General features: G+C 38.0%; 3 protein-coding genes across 4 annotated transcripts in view; 1 reads left to right on the top strand and 2 right to left on the bottom strand.

Moving 5' to 3' along the window:
* The window catches only part of wbp1lb (WW domain binding protein 1-like b), a 35160-nt gene extending 30272 nt beyond the window's left edge, over positions 1–4888 (bottom strand). For both annotated transcript variants that reach the window (XM_067441443.1, XM_067441442.1), the window contains exon 1: positions 4641–4888. In XM_067441443.1, the coding sequence (XP_067297544.1) occupies positions 4641–4700 (60 nt within the window). In that variant the 5' untranslated portion in view covers positions 4701–4888. The remainder of the gene's footprint in view (positions 1–4640) is intronic.
* A 3888-nt stretch (positions 4889–8776) lies between these two features.
* Positions 8777–15972, bottom strand: poll (polymerase (DNA directed), lambda). Its single transcript, XM_067441440.1, has 9 exons — positions 15854–15972; positions 15482–15616; positions 14671–14968; positions 14374–14500; positions 13980–14288; positions 11847–12020; positions 10891–11019; positions 9490–9658; positions 8777–9404 (listed from the first exon to the last, which is right to left on the bottom strand). The coding sequence occupies exons 2-9, from the start codon at positions 15591–15593 to the stop codon at positions 9043–9045; spliced, it is 1680 nt and encodes a 559-aa protein (XP_067297541.1). The 5' UTR covers positions 15594–15616; positions 15854–15972; the 3' UTR covers positions 8777–9042.
* Positions 15973–16063: 91 nt separating this feature from the next.
* Positions 16064–21362, top strand: dpcd (deleted in primary ciliary dyskinesia homolog (mouse)). The gene is made up of 6 exons (XM_067441441.1): positions 16064–16196; positions 16444–16524; positions 16627–16742; positions 19488–19621; positions 20506–20608; positions 20945–21362. Exons 1-6 carry the CDS (start codon positions 16130–16132, stop codon positions 21047–21049), a joined length of 606 nt encoding a protein of 201 aa, XP_067297542.1. The 5' UTR covers positions 16064–16129; the 3' UTR covers positions 21050–21362.
* Positions 21363–22947: the final 1585 nt, after the last annotated feature.

Raw genomic sequence — 22947 nt, forward strand, 5'->3', positions numbered from 1 at the left:
GGCTGAACATTTTCGGTAAATTTTCCAAAAGTTTCAAAACAATTTCCAAAAAATCCTGGAAAGTTTCCAAAAATGCAACCCTAACACAACACACCTGTAGATTCTTGGTTTGTTTGTTCTGGGCCAAAATACAAAAACATATCTGCTGCAAGGAGCTGGCATTTCCACGGCTGTACTGAACTGTAATGGGCAGCGTAGCTCCTATGACGAGAAAAAAACAAAACAAGGTTGTGTCCGAAATCGACCCCATACCCAGAAGATGGCGCCTGTAGCTGAATCATCCATCCATCCATCCATCCATCCATCCATTTTTCTAAAAAGCTGGTTTAATGTGGGAATTTGGAAAAGCGTAATATCATACAGGCATAAATTCCTTTTTAATTGACTATTAAATAGTTTAATTAAATGTTCATACATGCTAGCATTACAGAGTTCAAGGTTACATGTTTCAAATTACTAGAATGTAATGGTTACTTTACTGAAATAAGGCATCCTCAATTATGTATGCAGCCAACAAATGTGACCTCTGGAGGACACAGCCTTCAAAATGAGACAGCAACTTCCATTGTAGCCCCATAACTAGGGGTAAGGGGCAGTGTTTGTAGCACTGCAGGAAGCAGTCTAACAAACTCTGTTCCATTTGCGTTCAACTTACGGCATAACAAACGTGCACAGCACAGAAAACAGAACGCAGGTAAATATATTGTAGAGACGCAAAAGAGCAACACTTGTGTCTACAACTGCGTCAGCGTCGCATGAACACGGCTTTCTGCTGCTTGCAAACAGACTCTTTTTGTGGAGACATCAGATTTTGGGAGCCATACATTTGCAGGTCTGATTGCACTCATTATGCGTGATTACACTGCACTCTCACTCGTTTCCAAGGTAAATCACAACTACTGTCATCACTTACATGCTTTGTTGAACTAATGACATCGTCATCGGCTAAAATGCATGTGCAAGTTACTAAGCCTATCCTGGCTTTTAGCCCTACTGCAAGTTCCTCAGCAATCTCTATAGGACTGGCAAAGCAGCACACAAGGTCTCTCACCCAGAACATTCTATTACTTATTTTTGAACTTTAATAACGCAATTATATCCAATAAACACACACACACACACACACACACACACACACACACACAATGCATTTTGGACCTCAGGACCAGTAGATTCATACTGACAGTTTGCAGCCAATTTTGAGAAATCAACTTTCCCTTGAGCTTTTGATATAAAAGGTCATGGCAATATATGAATATACTGTAAGTTTCAGAGCTGAAAACATCCTTGTTAGTCAAAGAAAAGCTTTTATAGACACCAGGCCCAGAAAACTATCGTGTTCGCAGCTTGACGTCATCGACTGACGAAACACCGCCTCTACAGAATAATAAGCATGTGTAATTCAGTAGCTCCGCCCCCTGACTCATAGAGCTGTTCTGCGCTAGCCAGCAGCAATAAACATGCTGAAGAATATAGAAAGATATTGTGGAAGAACACAACCGCTGCATAAGCTTCCTTCGGATCATAATATTAGGAATGTGTGGTTGAACTTTATTTTTAATGAAGTTCCAGCTGACGTGGGGAAGACATGGTGTTCACTTAATTTCACTGCGGAATCATTTGTAAACAAATCTCAGGTTGATTTGCAGACATTTGATATTAAAACACAATGCTTTTTCTTCTACATTTGATCCGACAGGAGGAATGGTGCAACACATGCGAGAAAAACATGTTTTTTATATGTAATAGTATTGCATTGTTATAGATCGTTTTGCTTATGTGTACTTGTCTAACAGAACATACCTTTAGGGCTCGCAAAGACCAACGTCCCGGGGCTGTGTGTTTTCCAGACGGGCTACCAAAACCGAAGCTTGTCGGCAGGCCGATTAATCTCATAATATTCATTTCTTGTTCTGCGCTGTTATCTCTCTCTTGACTTTTGAAGGGTGCACGTGTAGTTTGCGCCTATGTCGAACAATCGTGCGGGCTATATAATACAAAAATAATAGTCCAATCAATCGCAGGTGGATGAGAAATAAATCTTTTTTTTTTTTTTTTTGTTAAAGACAGACATACTTGAATCATTCTGGTTGCTGCTTTCAAAACAGCCCCTCCCTCATGTGAACGGAACTGACAGGGGCATAGATATGACAGGAGCTGAAGCTCATTGCAATCTTATCCAATCCTAGGGCTCCGTGGGCGTTTACTTCCAAGTCACCAGTGGGCAAAAACCAGCGTTTTAGAGAGAGCCTCAAAACCAGTGTAGAAAATAGCCTATTACTTTTAGTTATGATGTTTTTCAATGTAAAAAAAAAAAAAAAAAAAAAAAAAAAAAAAAAAAAAAAAAAATCACACAAACGTCATTAGTTGACCTCAGACAACAGTTTAAAAAAGCCAGTTCATGACACCTTTAAACTAATAATACTCTGTTATAAAATGTGAAACTGCTTACACTTTGCTTACACCTAGGATGACATCCCAACTTGGAAAAAATAATTTCAATAATATATTTTTTAAATGTAGTTTGATGTATGTATTTAAGTACAAACAAACATATTCTACTTTATTGTGTATTTAACACATTTGTTATTTTAGGCTCTTTAAACTCTTAGAGACTGGAAAACAAAATATTTATTTTTTGCTTCATTTTTTAGAACAACAATACTGAAGACATTTGTGATTTTTTTTTTACTAGCCTAGATCTCTGATTTTTTTTTTAATGCAACTGTTTACAGTCCATAACTTTAAATATGATGTGATGTAGGGTATGTTTTTGCACCTTGCAGCACTACTGGATAAAAAGTGTATTTGAATAAATTGAGTATGAAGCGAACAGTTTTAATGTTACAAAAAATAACCTACGTTGTGCCAAGTTGCCCTCTGATCAAAACACAGAGAAATCCCTAAAAGGCCAAAAAACATTCAGAAAATATGACTCAGCACATGTTAGTGATGAATTCACTGCTTTGAACTAACAGACAATGAGATCAGCACTATCTTCAACAGTGATAACAAAATCCATAGGCCGTTGTAAAGGAGAAAGACATATACGTGCGTATACGTGCAAGACATATCTAGACAAACTGCTGTTGGTTAATGACTTCTTCAACTTAAAGCGATAGTTCACCCAAAAATGAAAATTAGCCCATGATTCACTTACCCTCAGGTCATCCTAGGTGTATGACATTCTTCTTTAAGAATAAATTCTGAGTTCTATTAAAAAAGTCCTGGCTAATCCAACCTTTATGATAGCAGTAATTGTTGTTCTGTTTTTAAAGTCAATAAAAAAATGCATCTGTCCGTCAAACAACGTGCTCCACACTGCTCTGGGGGGTTAATAAACACCTTTATAACTTTATAAAGTAAAGTTCCGGCCCTACCGCTCAAATTGCTTACAGGCTACATCTGACGAGCGTAACTGGTAGTGTAAGCATTTTGAACTGCAGCACTTTTCAAAACATTTTCCATAAAATGAATACGGAAGGCGATCGGCCGAAACGTATAAAGTTTTACATACGGATATTTTTTTACACAAACGCATATTCGCTTCAAGAAGGCCTTTATTAATATAGAATTACTTTTGTCTCAATAAAACTGAACGAAAACTTTATAAAACTGAACAAAACGTTATAAAACTGAACGTAATATGTTCAGAAACTATCTCAGAATAGTTTCTGAAACTATTTCAGAAACTATCAAAAAACACATTGAAAATGAAAAACTCAGTCGCAACAAATGTAATAGGATATTCAGTATGCTTCATTCTTTGTTAATGTTTTTTCAAAGATTTGTTTTCGCAAATCATGGATTGTGAATGCATTGCTTATTTTTGATAGTTTCTGAAAAAGTTTTGTTCAGTTTTATTGAGACAAAGGTAATTCCATATTATTAACCCCCCAGAGCCGTGTGGAGTAGTTATTTGACAGAGAGATGCATTTATGGACTTCAAAAACAGAGCAACAATTACTGCTATTATAAAGCTTGGATTAGCCAAGGCTAAGCTTTTATTAATATAACTGTATACACCTAGGATGACTTGAGGGTGAGTATATCAAGGGCTAAATTTCATTTTTGGGTTAACTATCCCTTTAATTGTAAGAATCAAGTTACATTTTGTCAGGCTCAAGATCGTCTTCTCACGACTGGTAACTGTCAACTAGTGTTTTCAAGTTCAAATCAGTAATTTAAGCCATTATAAAAGTCCCAACTGTGACAGTTGAATTTAACCACTGCTAACACTGTAAACTCTGTTTACTGAACTTGGCCCAGGTTTAGGCTGTCTCCAGAGCATATGAGGAGTCTACCTAGACAGCATTTTAGCATGCTATGGCCAAAATGGTGTCAAGTAAACAGCCAACTGGATTTGAGACACAGTTCTATACGTTACTTCCGTGACTTGACGCAAGAACATTGGTTAGCAGGCAAGACTTGTAATAAACAGATGTATCAGATTGCAAAATAAATACAACGATCGACGGTTGAGCGCTGTTAAGAACACAAACTTATTAACATGCGCAAAGTGAGGATACATAGCATAATGTTCAACCGGCGAGTCAACAAGTGGTAACCTGCAGCGTGCATTTAAAGAACAACATAACCGACACAAACGCTAAACAAAACATTTAAGATTTTTTTCTCACCTCATAGACAATGTCCTCGGTGGGTTTCGCAGATCCAGTGATATATAAAAACAAGCCCATTTTATACAGGCTGATAGAACATTACAATATCAGTGTTGACTTTGGTCAGAGCAAGAGTTGATAATACACGAACGTACTTAATCGTATCGAAACAGTAAAAGGCTCTCGCTCATGCACCGCCTCCTGCTGTTATTATAGGGACACGAGGGAGGCACATCTGTGGTGCAGCAGCATGAGCTCCGTGCCACTGGTTGCCCCCAACTATTATACAAGCGAGTCCCTGCGAACTGTAGTTCAGGCACAGCTGGGTGTGGCGATTGCCATGTCCTAATACCATAGACTGTACAAAAAATACACCATGTGCGCAACGTGATGGGACAAATTGTGCTTCGCTCCGCCCACCGAGGGATAGTCCAAAGTAAGAACCACTGGGGATATATGATTCTTCTCAGTGACTCGAATCCTTTGACTCACCGAGTCGTTTATTTACCGTTAAATCGAAAGAAACGCAAATAGTGGGTATGACGCACCGGCGTTAGCAAGGGGGTAACTTAGCAATAGACCTTATTTAGAGCAGCGTCATGACAGGTATGCAATCGAGGCTGAGGGATCATCTTACCGTGTTTTCAATGGTCAACTGTAGAAAGCTCCTAGATTACATAATTTTCCACAGCTCTTTTCTTTACGTTTTTTTTCTACTGACATTTATTGGAAAGATATAAAGAGATGTCTATGTCCCAGTTCACTGATTTTTTTTAATGGGGATGAAAGTGAGGCTGTGACCCGAGAGATGATATATCTTAACTCATAATTGTTTTAAAATGCTAATGTGTAATTTTCTTCCCCGCTAGACAATGATTGAGGGGCTCATGGAGCTGTATGGTGAGGGTGTATCCAGCAGTGCTGCTGCTAAACCTTCAGAGAGCTGACGGATATGAGCCATCCAGGAACCTGTCTAAAACTCCCAACACAGACAGCTAGTGTCAACAAACATGTCAATTTGAGTATTTGTGTTCTCTTATCTCTTTTCAGTAGATATCACATCAAACATGCAGTTTGCAAGCGTACGTGTGCTGCTCTCCTCTCACTAGCTCTCTTCTAAGCATGTTGTTCTTAAAGCCCCTGGTGAAGGGTTGCCAGATATTGTGGAGGGGAGGGAGGGGTTTTAGTAGATTCTTCTATAAGTAGATACAACAGTGAAAAGCTCTTCCACAGGCCGATCTCCAATGCTACCGGCTTGTGTAATCAGTCTCTGTAGGTAATGTAACTAAAGGAAGATAATAATGGTGACATATCTGTGTAACACAGAGCTCATGCTTCACTAATTTACTTACTGCTGATATCAAGTGTGTTTTTTTGTTTTTTTTTCATTTAAACGATCCTCAGCATTGTATGCCAGTACAACAACTTGAGTTAATATTTGAAATCAACACAACTGTCCCTGAAGCCTTGAAGTTTGATGCTAGCTTTTCACAACTCCCCAATTTACTAAGTTCATCATTTTAGGATGTTTTTCTTCAGTCATTAGCAAGGAGCTGCATCACCTGAGGCATTCTTGGTGGAAGGCATCTCTTCTATTCAAGAACCCTGTGAGCTTTCACAGCTGACTACTGTAATCAGTTTGGATCACATACAGCAGCATCTCTGTAAAAGCTCATGGACTCAATGTTTTGAAAGAGCGCTATATGAACGCTGCTGTCCTTCCCGAGTCCCGACATACAGTCAGCAGGAAGAGCTAATTTCCATCTATGGCTACCAGGACATGTACCTTTCTGTGGCAGTCCATGATGAAGACACACTGTGGTCGACACTGTCCCTACAGCCTTGCGCTAACACTAAATGTCAAACAGCGTCCTAAACTCTCAACTGCCCTTCACTATAGTGGAGACAGAACAGCCTGATGGACTGCTGAGAGCTTCTCCGCACCCAGCAGAAGCTTCCCTCCACAAATCCATGTCGATATCAGAGAAGAACCCCTGCCTGAAGAACCTTAAAGACAGAAGCCCAGACACTGAGCCATCACAGTATCACATGGAGGCTGGAGTATCACACAGCAAAGAGTTAGGACTATGTTACAAAGAACGTTTATAGTTAAAGAGTAAGTTTTAATTTTTGTAGAGTGAGCTTTAGTTTTTGTTGAGTAGTTTGTCAGCACACTGCTGTGAGATTGGTGATTGTGATGTCCTCATAGGTTCTAAGTGGTTTTTAATGCATTGATATGTGGTTAGGATGTTTTACGTGGTTTCCTGTGTTGACATGCGTTTGCCAAGGTTTTCTGAACGATTGTTCCCATGTTGCTGTGCGGTTGCATTGCTACGTGATTGTTAGGATGTTGGGGTTGGTTGATATGCGGTTGCCTTTAAACAGTTAGGTCTGTGAGAGCTTGTGTGCATCAGTGATGCTGAGAGTTACGCCACTGATACTTCACAATTGGTCACCCATGGACAGGTCTCAGCTAAAATGCCCTGATTCTAGATAGATTGGCCTGATGTTCCTGGGAAAATATACACTGTCTTGTGGCAACAGCAACAACACCAGAATAACCTGAATGAAAGAAATGTACATATGTTTAGGCTATGTGGTAGTAATTGATTAATCAATGGAAGTAACCATTCAAAAAGAATGAGGAAACACAGAATGGTTTAATATTATCTGTACAACAAGGCCACTAATTTAATTATTTAAGTATAGCTATTACTATTTATATCAGGTATCACTGTAATATAAACTTCATACACTAGAGCTTAATTACTTATTTGTGCATGAATAATCAAGCCATTCATGTTAAAAATAAATACTAGAGCTGTCAATCGATTTATATATATTTAATCACAAATAATAAAGATTTAGTTTAAATCGCAAACATACACAAAGCCTTACTAAAACTAAAATAAAAACAAAATGTACTGAAAAGCTAAAACTATAAAACATTAAACTAAATATAAACTAAAACAATCAGTGGGGTAAGAAACCGCATCAGCTCAAAACAACTTTATTGTATGTTGCCAGTGCACTGTTTCAGTATGTTGTTGGTGAAAAAAAAAATATTTATTATAATATATAAAATATATATATTATTCAAGTTGTCCTTTTTCTGTGTTTCATTTCTTAAGGTCTGATTGTATTTTATGCATCTTGACTGCTTGGATGTAGAAGGTCAGAGAATTAGTCGGAGATAAAGTGAGTTATTCAATTCAACTGATTCATAAAAACGGTCATTCGTGATGTCCAAGTGAATGCTGAAAAAAAAATATTTTTGCTGCTTGTTCAAATTGTTTAATTAAAATGAGCTAAAGCAACACAATTGCTATAGGTTTTCTCCTAACTTAATTTGACTGTGTTCAATCCACTTAAATATATGTAAAATTGAAGTGAACTTAATGTTTTTTTGTTGAGATTACATTAATGATTTGTATTGCATTAACTGAAACTGGATGAGGCTTGTTATTTCCCAGCATGCTTTGCATAGCCTATGGCTAAATCAAGAAAGAGTAAATGTTATTTTATATGTGAAAAATATTGTATGTATTTTTGATTAAAATAAGAAAAGGGGAATGTATTTACATTCACGTTGGAATGTAAAGAACTATTTAAATACCAGTTGGTTACCAATGTGAAGAAGAGTGGAGCATTTGCTTAGGCTGTGGACCAATACAGTAAACATCATAACTGCTTTGCTGGAGGAGCTTATTAGCATTTACAATACTAATTTATGCTATTGCTAGCTAAAAGTGTGTACATTAGTTTGCATTACAATTCAGTTATGTATATGAAATTGACAAAGTAAATCTATATTTTCCTGCATTTCAACTACCGGGGCCTATTGCACAAAACTAGGATAAGGGATTAAGCCGGGATATCTTGGTGATCTTGTCATCTGACTGTATGCTAAATTTAGTACACCGCTGTTTTGTAAACGTCCCCCGAAGGCACACTCATACCAATAACAATAACGATATATTAGTGGATAAATTGAGCCAGGATAACGAAGATATCCTGGCTTGATTCCTTATCTTAGTTTTGTGCAATAGGCCCCTGGACTTGAAAGAAAATGCTACAGATAAGTCATCAACAGCCAAATGAACATTAAGTTTCAACTTTTGATTAATACAATTTATTCATGAACGACAAGTAGATACTTGTTGAGGTGTTTTAATAATTTATATATTTTAAAGTAGCATAACTCAAGAGATAATATCTCATTAAAAATACATCCAATAAAAAGTTGAAGATCTTTAAAGCCATTTGATATCAGGATAAAAATTCAAATTCATCACTACAGACCAACCCTTTATGCACTTCCACATTAAAAATGTGATTACAGCAGCATGATTCCATAAAATCATAAGGAGTTCCCATGTTAAACTTGCAGTCACATGCAAATAACATGAATTCATCCTTTTCACCAGTCTCGCTCACGTGGTTCTCTGTAAGGTATGCCCAGCTGTTTGAAGACATCATTCTCCGTCAGTGTGTGTAAAGGAGTTCCCGCCAGCAACTTCACGCCATGCTGCCGCACGACAGCACAGTTCAGCGAGTGCTCTGATAGGCTCATGTGTTTGGTCTTAGCCAATGCCCTCATTGATCGGTTAAAGTGGGCAGAGCCAGTGAAGTACAGAAGAGAACATGCAAATTCAGCATAGGGCACTACAATGATGTCTAGGCGTCTGTGGCGCTGTGAAGGGCCTGGAAGCCGGCAGATGCCCATGTATTTCTTCTGCTCACCGTTCTCCTCATGGCTAACAAGGTCATCTGTCAGAAAACCTGGATGGTAAAATAATAATATTAATTGTGGGTTTATTGAACCAATATAAATTATTCTGCATTGATCTGTACTATTACAGCATACCACTCTGATGGAGAAAGTGCAATACTTTGCTGAAAACGCCCTTGTGCGATACTCCATCAGGGTGAGTGATGAGAACATCCACATCTCCACATGTGGTCTTGCCCCTGCGGTATGAGCCACACGCCATAACCACCAGCTGTGTGTCCACACTGTGAGCTGCCTCCTTCACCTGTAACATATTCAGGTTTTTTTAGTTGTATAATTTATTTTGTTCATATGCAACCGGTTTTTATATAATTGATAATATATACACAACACTATTTATAAAAGTATTTTTTAATGTATTTTTAAAAACATGTAGTTACAAAAACTAAATGTACACTGATACATTTTCAACATTGATAATAATAGGAAATGAAACCGAAATCATATTAGAAAGAGTCCTGAAGTATAATGTGACACTGAAGACTAGAGAATTATTATTTTAATATTACAAGGTAATTGGTTATTTTACATTGTAATAAAATATTGTTGCTGTTTTTACTATTTTTGATCAACTGAATGTAGCCGGTGAGCAGAAGAGACTTCTTTCAAGAATCAATAGATAGATAGATAGAGATAGATAGATAGATAGATAGATAGATAGATAGATAGATAGATAGATAGATAGATAGATAGATAGATAGATAGATAGATAGATAGATAGATAGATAGATAGATAGATAGATAGATAGATAGATAGATAGATAGATAGATAGATAGATAGATAGATAGAAAATTATTATTTGTTATCATTTCTGTACAATCGACTGTATAGATAGTTTCTGGCATAAAATACCATCCAAATACCAAAAAAAATCTAAACATTTGTCAGGTTTAAGCAGTGTTGTAAAGACATGATTAAAAATGAGCTTATTTGTACCTAGCATTCTGGCAATTTGGAGCTAAAAACGCTGAGCACATAAATTGACATGCTCTACATATCATTCTGTCAAGCTAGGACAGCACATGCTGCACTCATCTGCCCTTTTATCTCTTAAGAGGAAAACAGTGGGGCTGTTCCAAGTAATAGTAAGAAAACAACTGGCTTGGGTCAAAGACTCTGTAAGGGATCTCTGTAGCTTCTGACTTATGAAGCGCCAACTTTCAAGGACTCCAACTTTTCCTATGGGACAACAGACTCACTAACAATCTCTGTTATGTCCATCAGCCAACAGAGAAAGATTGACAGTCTTGCTGCTGCCAAAGCAACAAAAAAAAAAACTTTTTTTTTTTTGCCTGCTTGTGCTTTTTAAACATCAGATATATTATGTTCTGCTTTGAAAATCAAGTAGATACATTCTTGTCCATAAAAGGATGTTGTTCTTACGGACATTCAGAACAAAGGAAGTCCCTCTGTTTAACTGCTTTAAAGCTGTTTTCTTTTACTGCAGGCCATTTAAAATAAGTTACTGTACAAACCTTTTTTTCGATCGCATTTGCTTCACTTCTCGGCATCCGCTCGAGGAGATCATCATAGTGTTTTAGTCCGATCCTTAGAGTGTGATTCAAAACAGCCTTAGTGCGAATATCCTCCAGTGTGCGAAACCCCTTTGATAATATAAGAAATCAAATCACCCATTTAAACTTAAACATAAGTATTATGGTTGTTGCTTAATATTACTGAAAACTGTGTTCCACAGAGTACAAAGCTGCTGTAAATGTTTTGCACTACTAGTAACATCACACATTCCCCATCTTGGCTTGGAAAGATGGCATTAAAATGTGTTCTGAATGACCGTTATTTCAACAGCCTAGTCACTAGTCAACCTGGAATAGGCTTACTTATTTCTGAACGGAATGTACTGACAGTTTACAGATGACTTTCATGTCTGGGAACTCGAAAGAGTGAAAAGTGCCCTTTGTTTGGACAATCAGGTAATCCAGCTCTAAATTCACATTATTGAAGTGTACATGATTTTCTTCCATGATTAGCTAACAGGCTCAGATTCATAGCCTTTTTTGCCATATACAGAGTGTCTATTGCTGCCATAATCCAAACAGGTTTTCTCTTCTTCTTCAGAACACGCTTTAGTGATTATCTGTACTTTACAAGGAGTTTTTTATATTAGTTAAATCATGGCCATGTTATTCTATATTTTTTCCCTTGTTTTAGTTCAATTGTGGCCACATTGTACCAATTCATTCCCTCGTTTTTAGTTACATTTCTACAACGTGACCACAATTTAAATAAAACAAGAAAACAAATGAATCAATTGTGGGGATGAATTCTTAATGCAATATCTTGCCATCATGTGCGCGGTTCCATATAATTTTAAATAATAATGTTGCGTTACAGTGGCACCTGACACACAAACAAATTTACATATGCTTAATATTAAACATTGAACTACAGTTTCCTTGTATGACAGTCTTACCTGTTGATACCACATCTGTGCAGTCTTGGCCCCAGCACCCCAGATGTTAGTGAACATTTCAAGAACAGGTACTTCCTCACCAATGTGATCCAGTTTACGCAAATGTCCGCTTTCCATGATTTCCATGATCTTGTCTGCCATGCGTTTACCAATGCCTGGAATTTTACATGCTTCCTATGAATAGAAGAGGGAAAAAACATGTTTATGTGCATTCTTTTTTTACTGTATTTTTTTTAACTGGTAATAATTATTCAAGAAGCTATATCATGCCCTTTTACAAAGTTTTGTTTTTGGGGTCTACTAAAATAGGTTTTCATTCTTGAATGTTTAAAAACACATTGGCCCTCATTTAAAAAAAGTGTGTACACCATTTCCAGCGTACACCCAAACCCACGGTGACTTTGAGATTTATCAATATGGACGTTGGCGTCCGGCACGCTCAAATCCTACGCCAGCTCAGGAGGTGGTGTGCGCACGTTTGGAGTTAGTGTGAAAATGCGCAGAAAAACAATTCCTAACACCACAAAACGCACTGACAAATATATGCTATATTATGACCCACTGTAAAAAACAACAACAACATTGTAATTATAAACTTCGGTGTTTATTTTTGTGCAGCGTAGACTTTAATATTTAATTTGTGTGACTATAGGCTACCAAAGCATTTGAGGCATGTATTCCTCCAGTTGCGAGCCTCTACGGCAGCTGCGCACGGACTGGGACTGAATAAGTCAGACTGACAAAATAATAAAAATGACAGTCTTCTTCTTTTAAATATTAATAAAATAAATAATGACAACATTCTTCTTCTAAATAACAATTAACGTCATTAATAATAAAAATCATAATAATATAATAAAAAGAATCTTACAAATTGTCATGCAATTATTAATGTGAATGAATGGAGGCTACTCCACATCCCATCATTTTGTACACCCCAATACATGTGCCATGACACGAAATTAAATGCTAATTATTTCAAAACATGTGCTGTAAAATAATGCACTGTGAGGTAGGCATAATTTATCATCCAAACAGCTTTAAACTGCTGGAATGCGCTTCTCAACCTCCACACTATTAACAGTACTCGTAATTTGGGTCCTTAGTTGTTTGTTTTTTGGGTGCCTTTAATCCCACTCTTTAAACTCCCAAATAAAACAATTTCGCTTTTTTCCACTTCCCTGGTAATTGTCTCGATGGGTGCGTCTCAATCATCTCACTAGTTCAGTAGTCAGAACACTGATCAGGGAGTCAGCCTATTGACTTGTCCTAATCAGTGCCCGGACTAGTGGACTAGTGAGATGATTGAGCGCGCCCGATCTCCAAGTCGGAGAAGTTTCGCTTCTTTGCCATCTTCCGTGTCTCCATGGCGCAAAATGAGGGCGTGGGGGAGGCGGAGACTTGAATATATAGGGGCGTGTTATTCTAATGACGATCGTTTTCAGCCGCGGCATTTATCAAGGGAAAGTATTGCGTACACCTGGATTGCAGAGGTGCGCACAGCTTCATAAATCAGGCGGTGAGAGGAGTGTAAGCATAATCTTACGCCAACATATACGCCCGTTTCTACGCAAGATTGATAAATGAGGGCCATTGTATTTTACATATTTTACATTGGTACAGCACCTCACTTCCCAGTCTGTCAGTAACGCTGTTTATTTCCGGTATCTATAAAATCCCTCCTTCCGAAAAGCACAATGTGCCTTGATTAAGGATGTGCTCTGATTAGTCGGCTGGACCAGTGTGTGAACAATGGTCAACCACTTCAAGCTTGTTTGGGAAATGTCACAGCTCTTACCATAACCACAAGTTGAAATGCTCTACTAACGTAACTTAACCATGCCTTTTGCAGGAATTACTTGAATGAGAATAAAGAGTTGAGTTGTGTACTTTCCCCCCAAAAAAAGTCTCAAGTCTAGAATCGAGGTGTTTGAAGGAGTTCAGAAACAGTGTTTACTGATATAGAGACGCCCTTTGGAGTGGACTTTGTAACTTCGCCAACTTTTTTCATGCTCAAACTGCATTACACATTAAAGAAAGTTGAAAATGTAAAAAAGTTAGATTAGTAAGATGCAAACTACTACGTGTTCTTAACATAAATAAAACTGAGGACTCATTTGTATCTGAACTGACCTCATATGACGTGATGGGCTTGTGGTAGCTTTTGAGGGCATTGATTGCTTTAGAGTAGCCCAGAGCTCTCCATTTATCTCCCGTGTGTGTATAGGCTTTTCCCAGCGGCTCCAGTTTGTCAGTGATGTGCTTATTATGGTTCTCCCCTTTAGTTGTGGATGGTTGGGAACAGACCCACTTCCCAGACAAAACTGGATACTCTTCCAAACTCTGGCTCTGGTCTTGGTTTTTCTCAGTTGGGTGAACGCCACTGATCAAGGCCTCCAGATCATTCTGAGATACGCCATCTTCCTCGTGAAACTCTGGCACCTGTGAAATAAGACATATTAAATGCACTGCACGAGGGGGGGATAGAAGGATCTTACAATAACCTCCCATCCTTGCCTTTTCTTACCATCTCTGTGAGATTTTCTTGAGGATCCTGATTTTTAAGGATTTTCAAAGGAACATGTGGTACTGCTACTTCTGGAACTGGGCAGACTGCGGTCTCGTTTAACCTCTCAGAAGGGGCGACTGTGGGACTGAGGATGTGTTCATTAAGTATTTATTTCTACAAAACCTCCTGCAGAATAAACATTTACAAATGTATTCAAAAGTCAAACAAGTGGATAAATGTCAATCCGATTACACATTTCTTGAAGAAAACCACAGGCAATGCCACTCCAATTTAGTCTAGACTCCAGTGACCTACCTCTCAGGAGGAAGGAGGCTGTAGTCGTCAGGGTCTAGTAATCTTTTCTCACTAATGCAGGAACTCAGCCAAGTGCATTTGACCAGCTGAACAGCAGAGGGCAGTCTCTCCACTTTCAGAAGTCTCAGGGCTCTATTGCAATCGACTGAATCATCCACCACAACGTGTGTGCAGCTGGGAGACAATGTGGACGCTATCTGTCCTCCATTCTGGGTTATCTGTCGATGGAATATATCACACCTGGCTTTCCCTATACCAGCTGGAACTATGTATATTGTGACTCCTTGGAAAAATGTACCTAAACCAGGTTGTGAGAAGGAGGGGGATATAAACTTAAATAACAAATTAACATGTCTATTTAATCATTTAGCAGACACTCATCCAAAACGACTTACAAATGAGGAGAAAAATCAAACATCAGTGCCTTGAATTTGATGCACCTAGTTCAGACTTATCGAATGGCGCCTCGTGGACTTTTTCCTACACACACACACACACAGCCTCACATTCACCCATTAATACACCGAAGGCGGCGTCAACCATGAAGGCGCCATAGTTCGTCGGGAAAAACTAGGGCAAATCTTTTTTATTTATTGGCATAATGGTGATTAACATCCCAAACCATAAAATAGCCATCAAATTAAAAGTAACAGCACTTCACCCCTCATCCAAAAATACAGAATTGATTGAAAGAAATAGAAGGACAACAATGTCAACATATTTATATTAAGTAAAATATGCAGATTCAATCTCGTAAACAATCCTTGTTGCTTTACTCAAGTGTAACGGTACTCTGGGGGATATTATGAACCTGTTATTGTTTCAGTGGGCGTCCGCTTGTGGGGAGGCGCGTCCTTGTTCTGATCATTAGGCCTGGGTCTCTTTACTTTAGGAAAGGCTTTCAGAATACCATGACCCTCCATTCCGGCCAGGGTAGGGAAATGAGCTTTAAAAACAAAACGATAGGGTTCAATGGGCTTCACATACTACGGAAACACACAGATCGAACCTAGAGAAGAGTCACGACCGATGTACTATCCAGGAACCATAGGACTAATGTCCTTATAGAGACACCCAGAGCAGTAAGCGAATACACGGATTACTGTATTACAAACATATATATTAAACATTATAAATCTTTAAAGGCACAACAACTTAAATGACTAAAATACCCCATACTTACCCCTTCCAGCTCCTCTTTTTAGGAACAACACACGCACTGGTGTTTTTAAACGGATCAACTTCCGGGTCAAAGACAAAAGTAGCGTTTTAAAAAATGAAAAATGTTAAATTATTGCTTTTTAAAATTAATGTTAATGTTTTTTATTGTTATAATTGTATATGTTATTATATATGCATTTAGTAAATACATTAAATAAACGAATCTTGTTTGAGAAATATCGGTTGCCTTGGCAACTTGAGGCGTGGGATTGTTTGAGGAAATGAAAGCAAATGAAGCATGGCTGTTCAGCAACACTGGGCAGAAGCGCTTAGGAAAGCCAAGAAAACTGCCTTAATATCTGATGGTAAGCATATATCTTCGGTATTGTTTTAAAATTAGCTCTTTTGTATGTGTATTTACGCTGGGAGTCTTGATAATAGTCTTCCTAATAAGTATTATAAGTCGAATACATTTGCTGCTGGCTAATAGCATCGGAACCTATGCAAAACATCATTAAAAAAATAATGGTTTATTTATTTTAAAGCGTGAATATTGTTCGTTGTAATATAAAGAATGACTTGATAGACGCCTTCATATGCCTTTCTTATTAGGGAAAAGGAAAGTACATTATCTGTTTGAGGATGGAAATGAGATGGCTGAGGAGTATGACCTGAAAACAGATGAACTTGTCTGTAAGTGTTTTTTTTTTTTATTGTTTATTTAAGTGAGTCTATACTAAATTAATACTCTAATAATTCAGATTTGTATTTTGTAATCATTCCATCTTTTGTTAGTGCGAAAGTGGAGACATAAAAGCACCTTTGGAGGGCAGGGGCAGTGGACATGGGAAGTTGGTGAAACAACCCAAAACACTATTACCTCTGATTTAATAAAAGAGAACAGTTCAAATGTAAGGTTTGATTTCATTGTCTTGGTGTTTTAATGGCAGTGTTTTATTAATGATGTGTGCTGGGCCACCTGTTTTGTTATCTTAAGGGTTAATGTTAGTTCACCCAAAAAATTTAGTTCTATCAATAATTACTTACCCTAATGTCGTTGGACACCCGTAAGACCTCCGTTCATCTTCAGAACACAAATAAAGATATTTTAGTTGAAATCTGATGGCTCAGAAAGGCCTTCATTGACACCAATGACATTTCCTCTCTCAAGTCCCATAAAAGATTCAAACGGTTATGAATCAGCATATAGATTTCAGCAGTTTGGCAGCTTCACACGCGATCCCAATCATGAATTTAAGGTGCACTATGTAGTATTTTTTCAGTTAAAGGGGTACTTCAGCGCTGGGAAGATGAATCTGTATTTAAACTGGCTCATCAATGCAGTAGAAATGTGAAATTATTTTTGAATTTGGTGTCTTCTAGACTGAGAAAAGACAGAAAATGTATTTTTGTCCCATGGGGATGAAAGACTACAATTCCCAGAATGCATCGCTGCCCTGTGAGGCCATTCCCAACGCCACCAACTTGATTACTGCGACTGAGTTAGAGAAGACACTACAATTAAAAACTGAACGTGCCTGTTCAATATAATGAGTGAGTCACCGCGCGAGTATCACAGACAGCACTGAGCACTAACTGCAGGAGTGATGAGAGCTGAGGTAATCGCGACTACACTCGCGGCATACATTCAGAACGCGAGTTCAGTCTGGCGCGTTTCAGTTCATGCCTTTGCAAGCTTAACTTTCATAGAAATTAATTTGAGAAGTTAAAACACTTACATTGCTCACCATAGCTCCGTTTAAATGAGTGCCTGTAGAGCCCCTTTCACACTGCACGTCGGACCCGCAATATTCCCGGAACATTGCCGGGTCGCCTTCTGTGTGAAAGCAACCACGTCCCGGGATTGATTACCGAATTGAACCCGGGTCGGGGACCTAGTAATATTGCGGTATTCGAACCGGGACGAGCGCTGTGTGAACAAAAGCCGAAACTAATGCCGCAACGTGTACGTAGTTATCGTGCGACTCCTAGAGCTTGTTTCTTCAATAACACAACCCTGCAGTGCCAGAAGAGCTAGTCGGTGTTTTAAACGCAGAGTGTGTTCGTATACAAAAGAAACTAAAATTAAACAAGCAGAAATGTTCGCAAACTGGACACAAGTCGAGACCACGGAGCTCCTTACTATCCGCGCTGAAGCTGAGATCGCTCGCCATTATACGTCACATGAGGATATCACGTGTCAACTCGACCCGGGACTGTTAAGCGTTGTGTGTGAAAGCGCACATATTACGGTATTTCGCTGGCAGTGTGAATAGACCTAATCTAGCGGCCCGGGAACAAATGCCGGGTCGCATTATCCGTGTATTTGCCGGAATCGCAGTGTGAAAGGGGCTTAGCTGAGCTGAGCTGAGCTCTCCCTGCAAGCTGAGTGTAATCTCCCATCCCCCATGCGCAGATTCAAAACATGCGGTAATGGCTCCCTCTGCTGGCTGTAGTCTTTAGCCTTTGGGCAAACATTCCTCCTATGATGCAAAAATCGTCAATTTGCATCATAGGAGGAATTTTTCCAGAAATAAAATGCATAAATCTCTTGTCTCAGGGAGATATGAGGGGGGAAAGCACAATAATTTGAATATATTCCAGGGTTTCTACTGATACAAAGCCATATGCTTATCGCTGAAGTAACCCTTTAAATATCCAAAAACCACTAGGCCAATGTTAAATATTTTGTTCAGTTGAGTACTTATAATATCCCAAATGTTTCCAACTATTTGTAAATTGTAAGAAAATTGCTATTTTAACCAAGGACCCAGGGCGTGTCAGCATAGCGTTTGAGCAACTCGCCTTTCAATCGCGTCATATCTGCGTTTCCCTCGATTTTATTTGGCAGAAGTGCTTTACTCTTAGCAGTGTGATCATGTCACAGCAGCGCCGAGCGAACGCACAGAGTAACGTCATAACATCATTTTAATCACACTAATATGATTAACTGCTTTACTTTATACTCATGAAAAGCAGAAATAGTGCGGGTGCCCGGCAACTGTGTCCCGTCCCGTTATAATAAGTCCCGGTGTTCACTAGGCGGGTGTTTGTATAACAATCGCTCCAGCAGCTGTGCTCAGCTCCACAACACTCGGTCCTGCTCTGCTTTACACTACAGTAACGTTAATAACCGCATCTATGAACATGATTTCTGCCCGAGTCCTATTTTCCACCGGCTGTGAGGTGAAGACCACATGTCCCAAGATACTGCACTCAAACTTCATCAAACTACGCCTTTGTTTTGAATAGGCACCCTCTAGTGGACGGAAAGTTGCATAGTGCACCTTTAATACACTGATTCATAAACGGTCAAATCTTTGTTTTGAAATCGGCCCATCACTATATAAGTCATTATTTCGTTTTTCTTGCACACAAAAACTATTCTCGTCTCTTCATAAAATGATTGTAGAGCCACTGTAGTGAGATGGGCTTTGTAACGACGTCTTTAGTGCCTTTTATGGGACTTGAGAGAGGAAATGACATTGGTGTCAATGAAAGCCTGTCTGAGCCATCGGATTTCAGCAAAAATATCTTCATTTGTGTTCCAAATATGAAGAGGTATTACTGGTGTCGAACGACATTAGGGTAAGTAATTAATGACAGAATTAAATTTTTTGGGTAAACTAACTCTTTAAATGTTGTTATGCCCACAGCCGTTGTTCATGCGTAAAGACACAAAGGCCAGTTTCCAATGGAGGATCCGTAATATTTCCTTTCCTATTGAAGTCTACAGTGTGTCAGCAGAGCCGATGGAAAGATGTTGTGTCATTCGAACCTCAAACAAAAAGTGAGTTCTTTAAAATTGATGCAAGTAGGGGGATTTAAATTACTAAACTATTTTAAAACCAACTAGTGTTGATGGTGGCCTATCCACTTTGTTTTAAAGTAATTTAGTGTTCATTTGACTGTACTAGCCAGCGGCTCCTACTTTTAAAAAGGCTTATAAATCATACAGGATGAGTTTTTTTGAGAAAGTAAAAATGAGATTGTTTACTGTGATGGGTAGGTTTAGGGGCAGGGGCAGTGGCAGTGTAGGGGGATAGAATGTACAGTTTGTATGGTATAAAAACCTTTACGTCTATGGAGAGTCCCCACAAAGATAGTGAACCAGACGTGTGTGTGTGTGTGTGTGTGTGTGTGTGTGTGTGTGTGTGTGTGTGTGTGTGTGTGTGTGTGTGTGTGTGTGTGTGTGTGTGTGTGTCTAAGTTGTTAATCTTGTTATTTTTGCATTCATCTTAAAATTTAAGAAATACAATAATCATATCAAATCAAATTTGTCAAAAAAGGTAACTTAAATATATATATATATAAATTATATATATATATTTATATAATTATATAAATTTATATAATTTATAAAATATATAAATTCTGGATTCCTAGTAAAAAGCAGTGTTATTTTAATATCAGATACTATTATAGTTTTTTACTAAATGTTTAATAAAGTTTGATGCAAGCTGAAATATTTTTTAAATATTTTATTGAAGTTAAAGTTTATTGCATTTCAAGTAACACATTTTCTTCTGTTTATCTTTTAGATAACTATAGTGGTGAAAAGTAATTTAGTTGCACTAGCCCTACAGTAACCCTATAGGTGGCACTGTTGATCTAGATGAAAGATGGATGGCTGGCCATGAGAAACATTCTCTTGTTCTTCTCCTCATTTCCCAGGTACTATAAGAAGTTCAGTATTCCAGATCTTGACCGTTGCCAGCTGCCTTTGGAGAGCGCAGCCTTGAGTTTTACCCACGCCAACAACACTTTAATCATCAGCGTGAGTGAACTCTCACTGCTTGTCTCACTTAATCACTTTCTCTAAGCTCTTTCTGTATTGCAAGGTATGTATTCACAGTTTTTTCCGCATCACGTAGAGGAACTTTCCCTTTAGCGTGGATCTGGGAGCAGGTTGCCAAAACCCTAATCCCCACTAAGAGAGCACAAAATTCTGGTCTCAGATCATCAAAAGGGCAACTATGCCGTCACTTTTTATTGGTTCACCTAAGTAGAGAAGGTTGAACTGAACTGCTCACACCTCTGTTGTCTGCTCCAGTACTTAGCTCTTCCATCCAGCAATGGATTTTATATGGAGTTTCTCTCGCTTTTGTTGTAGTACAAGAAGCCCAAGGAGATTTTAACACTGGAACAGGAGCTGCTTGTGGAACTGAAGAAACTGAAAGGGACAAGTGAAGGAGATATTGACTGTAAAACTCAATGAACTGCTGTGCATCCGGAGCCTTTGCATTAATGTATTTCTCTGGCATCCAAGCAGCTCACTTTCAATGTGTTTTTTTTTTCTCTCTCAATGTAAAAGTTTGAATGTTGTTCTGATTGATGTTGCTACAATTGCTCTTTGTTAAATGATGCATTCACTGACTAAAATAAAATAAAGTTATTATAAGAAGTTTGTTTAATTCCAGCTATTTCCACACTATAACTTGAAAAAATAATAGACACTGTTGTGAGATAAATCATCACTTAGTGGACACTCTTTGTACATTTAGGCAAGGTAAGTTTGTTCGTCCATTTCATAAATAATAGTAATTCAAACTTAGCTGTATATAAAATACTTTAAACATTCATAAACTATCAGATGCTTATGAATTCAAAACAAAAGTTTATGAAAATGATTTAATATATTAAAAACATATAATACAGTACTAATTCAATAATTGCACACCTAAACAGATGTTTAGTAAAAGAAAATTCATAATCTGACAACTTGCGATTTAGCAGTTGTCCAGCTGCATTATTATTGGAGATTCATCATCATATTTCTACTACATGAAGTTTATTAAACCTCAGTTTCCATATACTGCCATCTCCACTCATCTCAAGTGCATCGTGGGAAAATTAAACATTTAATTTATCTTGGATCCTTGATTTTATCTGTGTTCATCTCATGTTTATGGATGATGTTTGGCATGCTCCACAGTACTGGTGTTTGTGTTTCTACTATAAATAGAATACTTCAAACACAAACTCTTTGTTGGTTTAAGGGTAAGACAACAATACCATGTGAATATAGTGTTTCTCACTCTGGTGACTCTTTGCTTCTAGTTCCCAGTCCACAGCTTTTGTGCCAAACCAAGAGACTGTATGCATAAAACAGGCACTAAACCACAAGTCATTCTCACTATTGTGTATAACGGCCTCTGAGGAGGATGTTTTCTGCCCTGGAATTTACCAGCCAGCATTCACAGCTGACGCTGCAGTCTCTTGTTTTGGGTTTTAACTTGGAAACAATGTCAAATTTTAGAATAACAAAGGCGGAAAATTTGGCAGATAGCATGTTTTTAAGTAATATTAATTATTCTGTTAAAACTTGTGTATTATTTAAATTGTAAAGCTTGTTATTTTATAGTCATTTTAGTATTTTAGGAATTACATTGTCTGCCGATTAAAGTCGAGATGTAGGAGACATACATCACCAGAAAAAAAATAATTGTACTTTATTTTTTTAAGATTAGGAAGATTATGACATTTTGATTAAAAAGTATGAGGGGGAAAAAAAGAAACATTATGTGAATTGTTTACATTAATAACATGCATTTCGGAAATAGATGGATTGGGTGAATAGGTGAATTTCTATTCCTGTCAACTTCCCTTGGCATTAACGCCTTAAAATATTCCTTTACTGGCTAAACATAAGCTTGTCATGTTCTGTTGGACTTCGTTTGTTTCTCTTCAGTTACCCATTAATCTGTTTCCTTTATTCTAGTTTCCTGCCAGTCTTTAGTTACCACGGACATGCAATCAATACACCTGTTCGTCATTTAGTTCATTGTCATTGTATATTTAAGTTCCTCTTTACATTCAGTTTATTGTCTGGTATTGTTTGTGCCTAGCCCTCTGTTTCGTGATGTCCTTTGAAAACTGTATCTTCATTTTATCTTATAATATTTTCTTCATCATGATTGGACAGAATACTGGACCCCTAAAATTATGGAGATCGCCTGAATTAATGTGGCTCCTATCGGGAGATTTTTCAAAGCTAACGGGACTTAGCCAATACCTAATTCGCACCCGTCACGCAGCCAAGCCCAGCCAGCTTTCACCATGTAGCACAGATATGACACCAGAGCCCATTGCAGACAGGGAGCTCAAATCTGTCAC

Source organism: Pseudorasbora parva, chromosome 4, assembly GCF_024679245.1.
Source record: "Pseudorasbora parva isolate DD20220531a chromosome 4, ASM2467924v1, whole genome shotgun sequence".
NCBI lineage: Eukaryota > Metazoa > Chordata > Actinopteri > Cypriniformes > Gobionidae > Pseudorasbora > Pseudorasbora parva.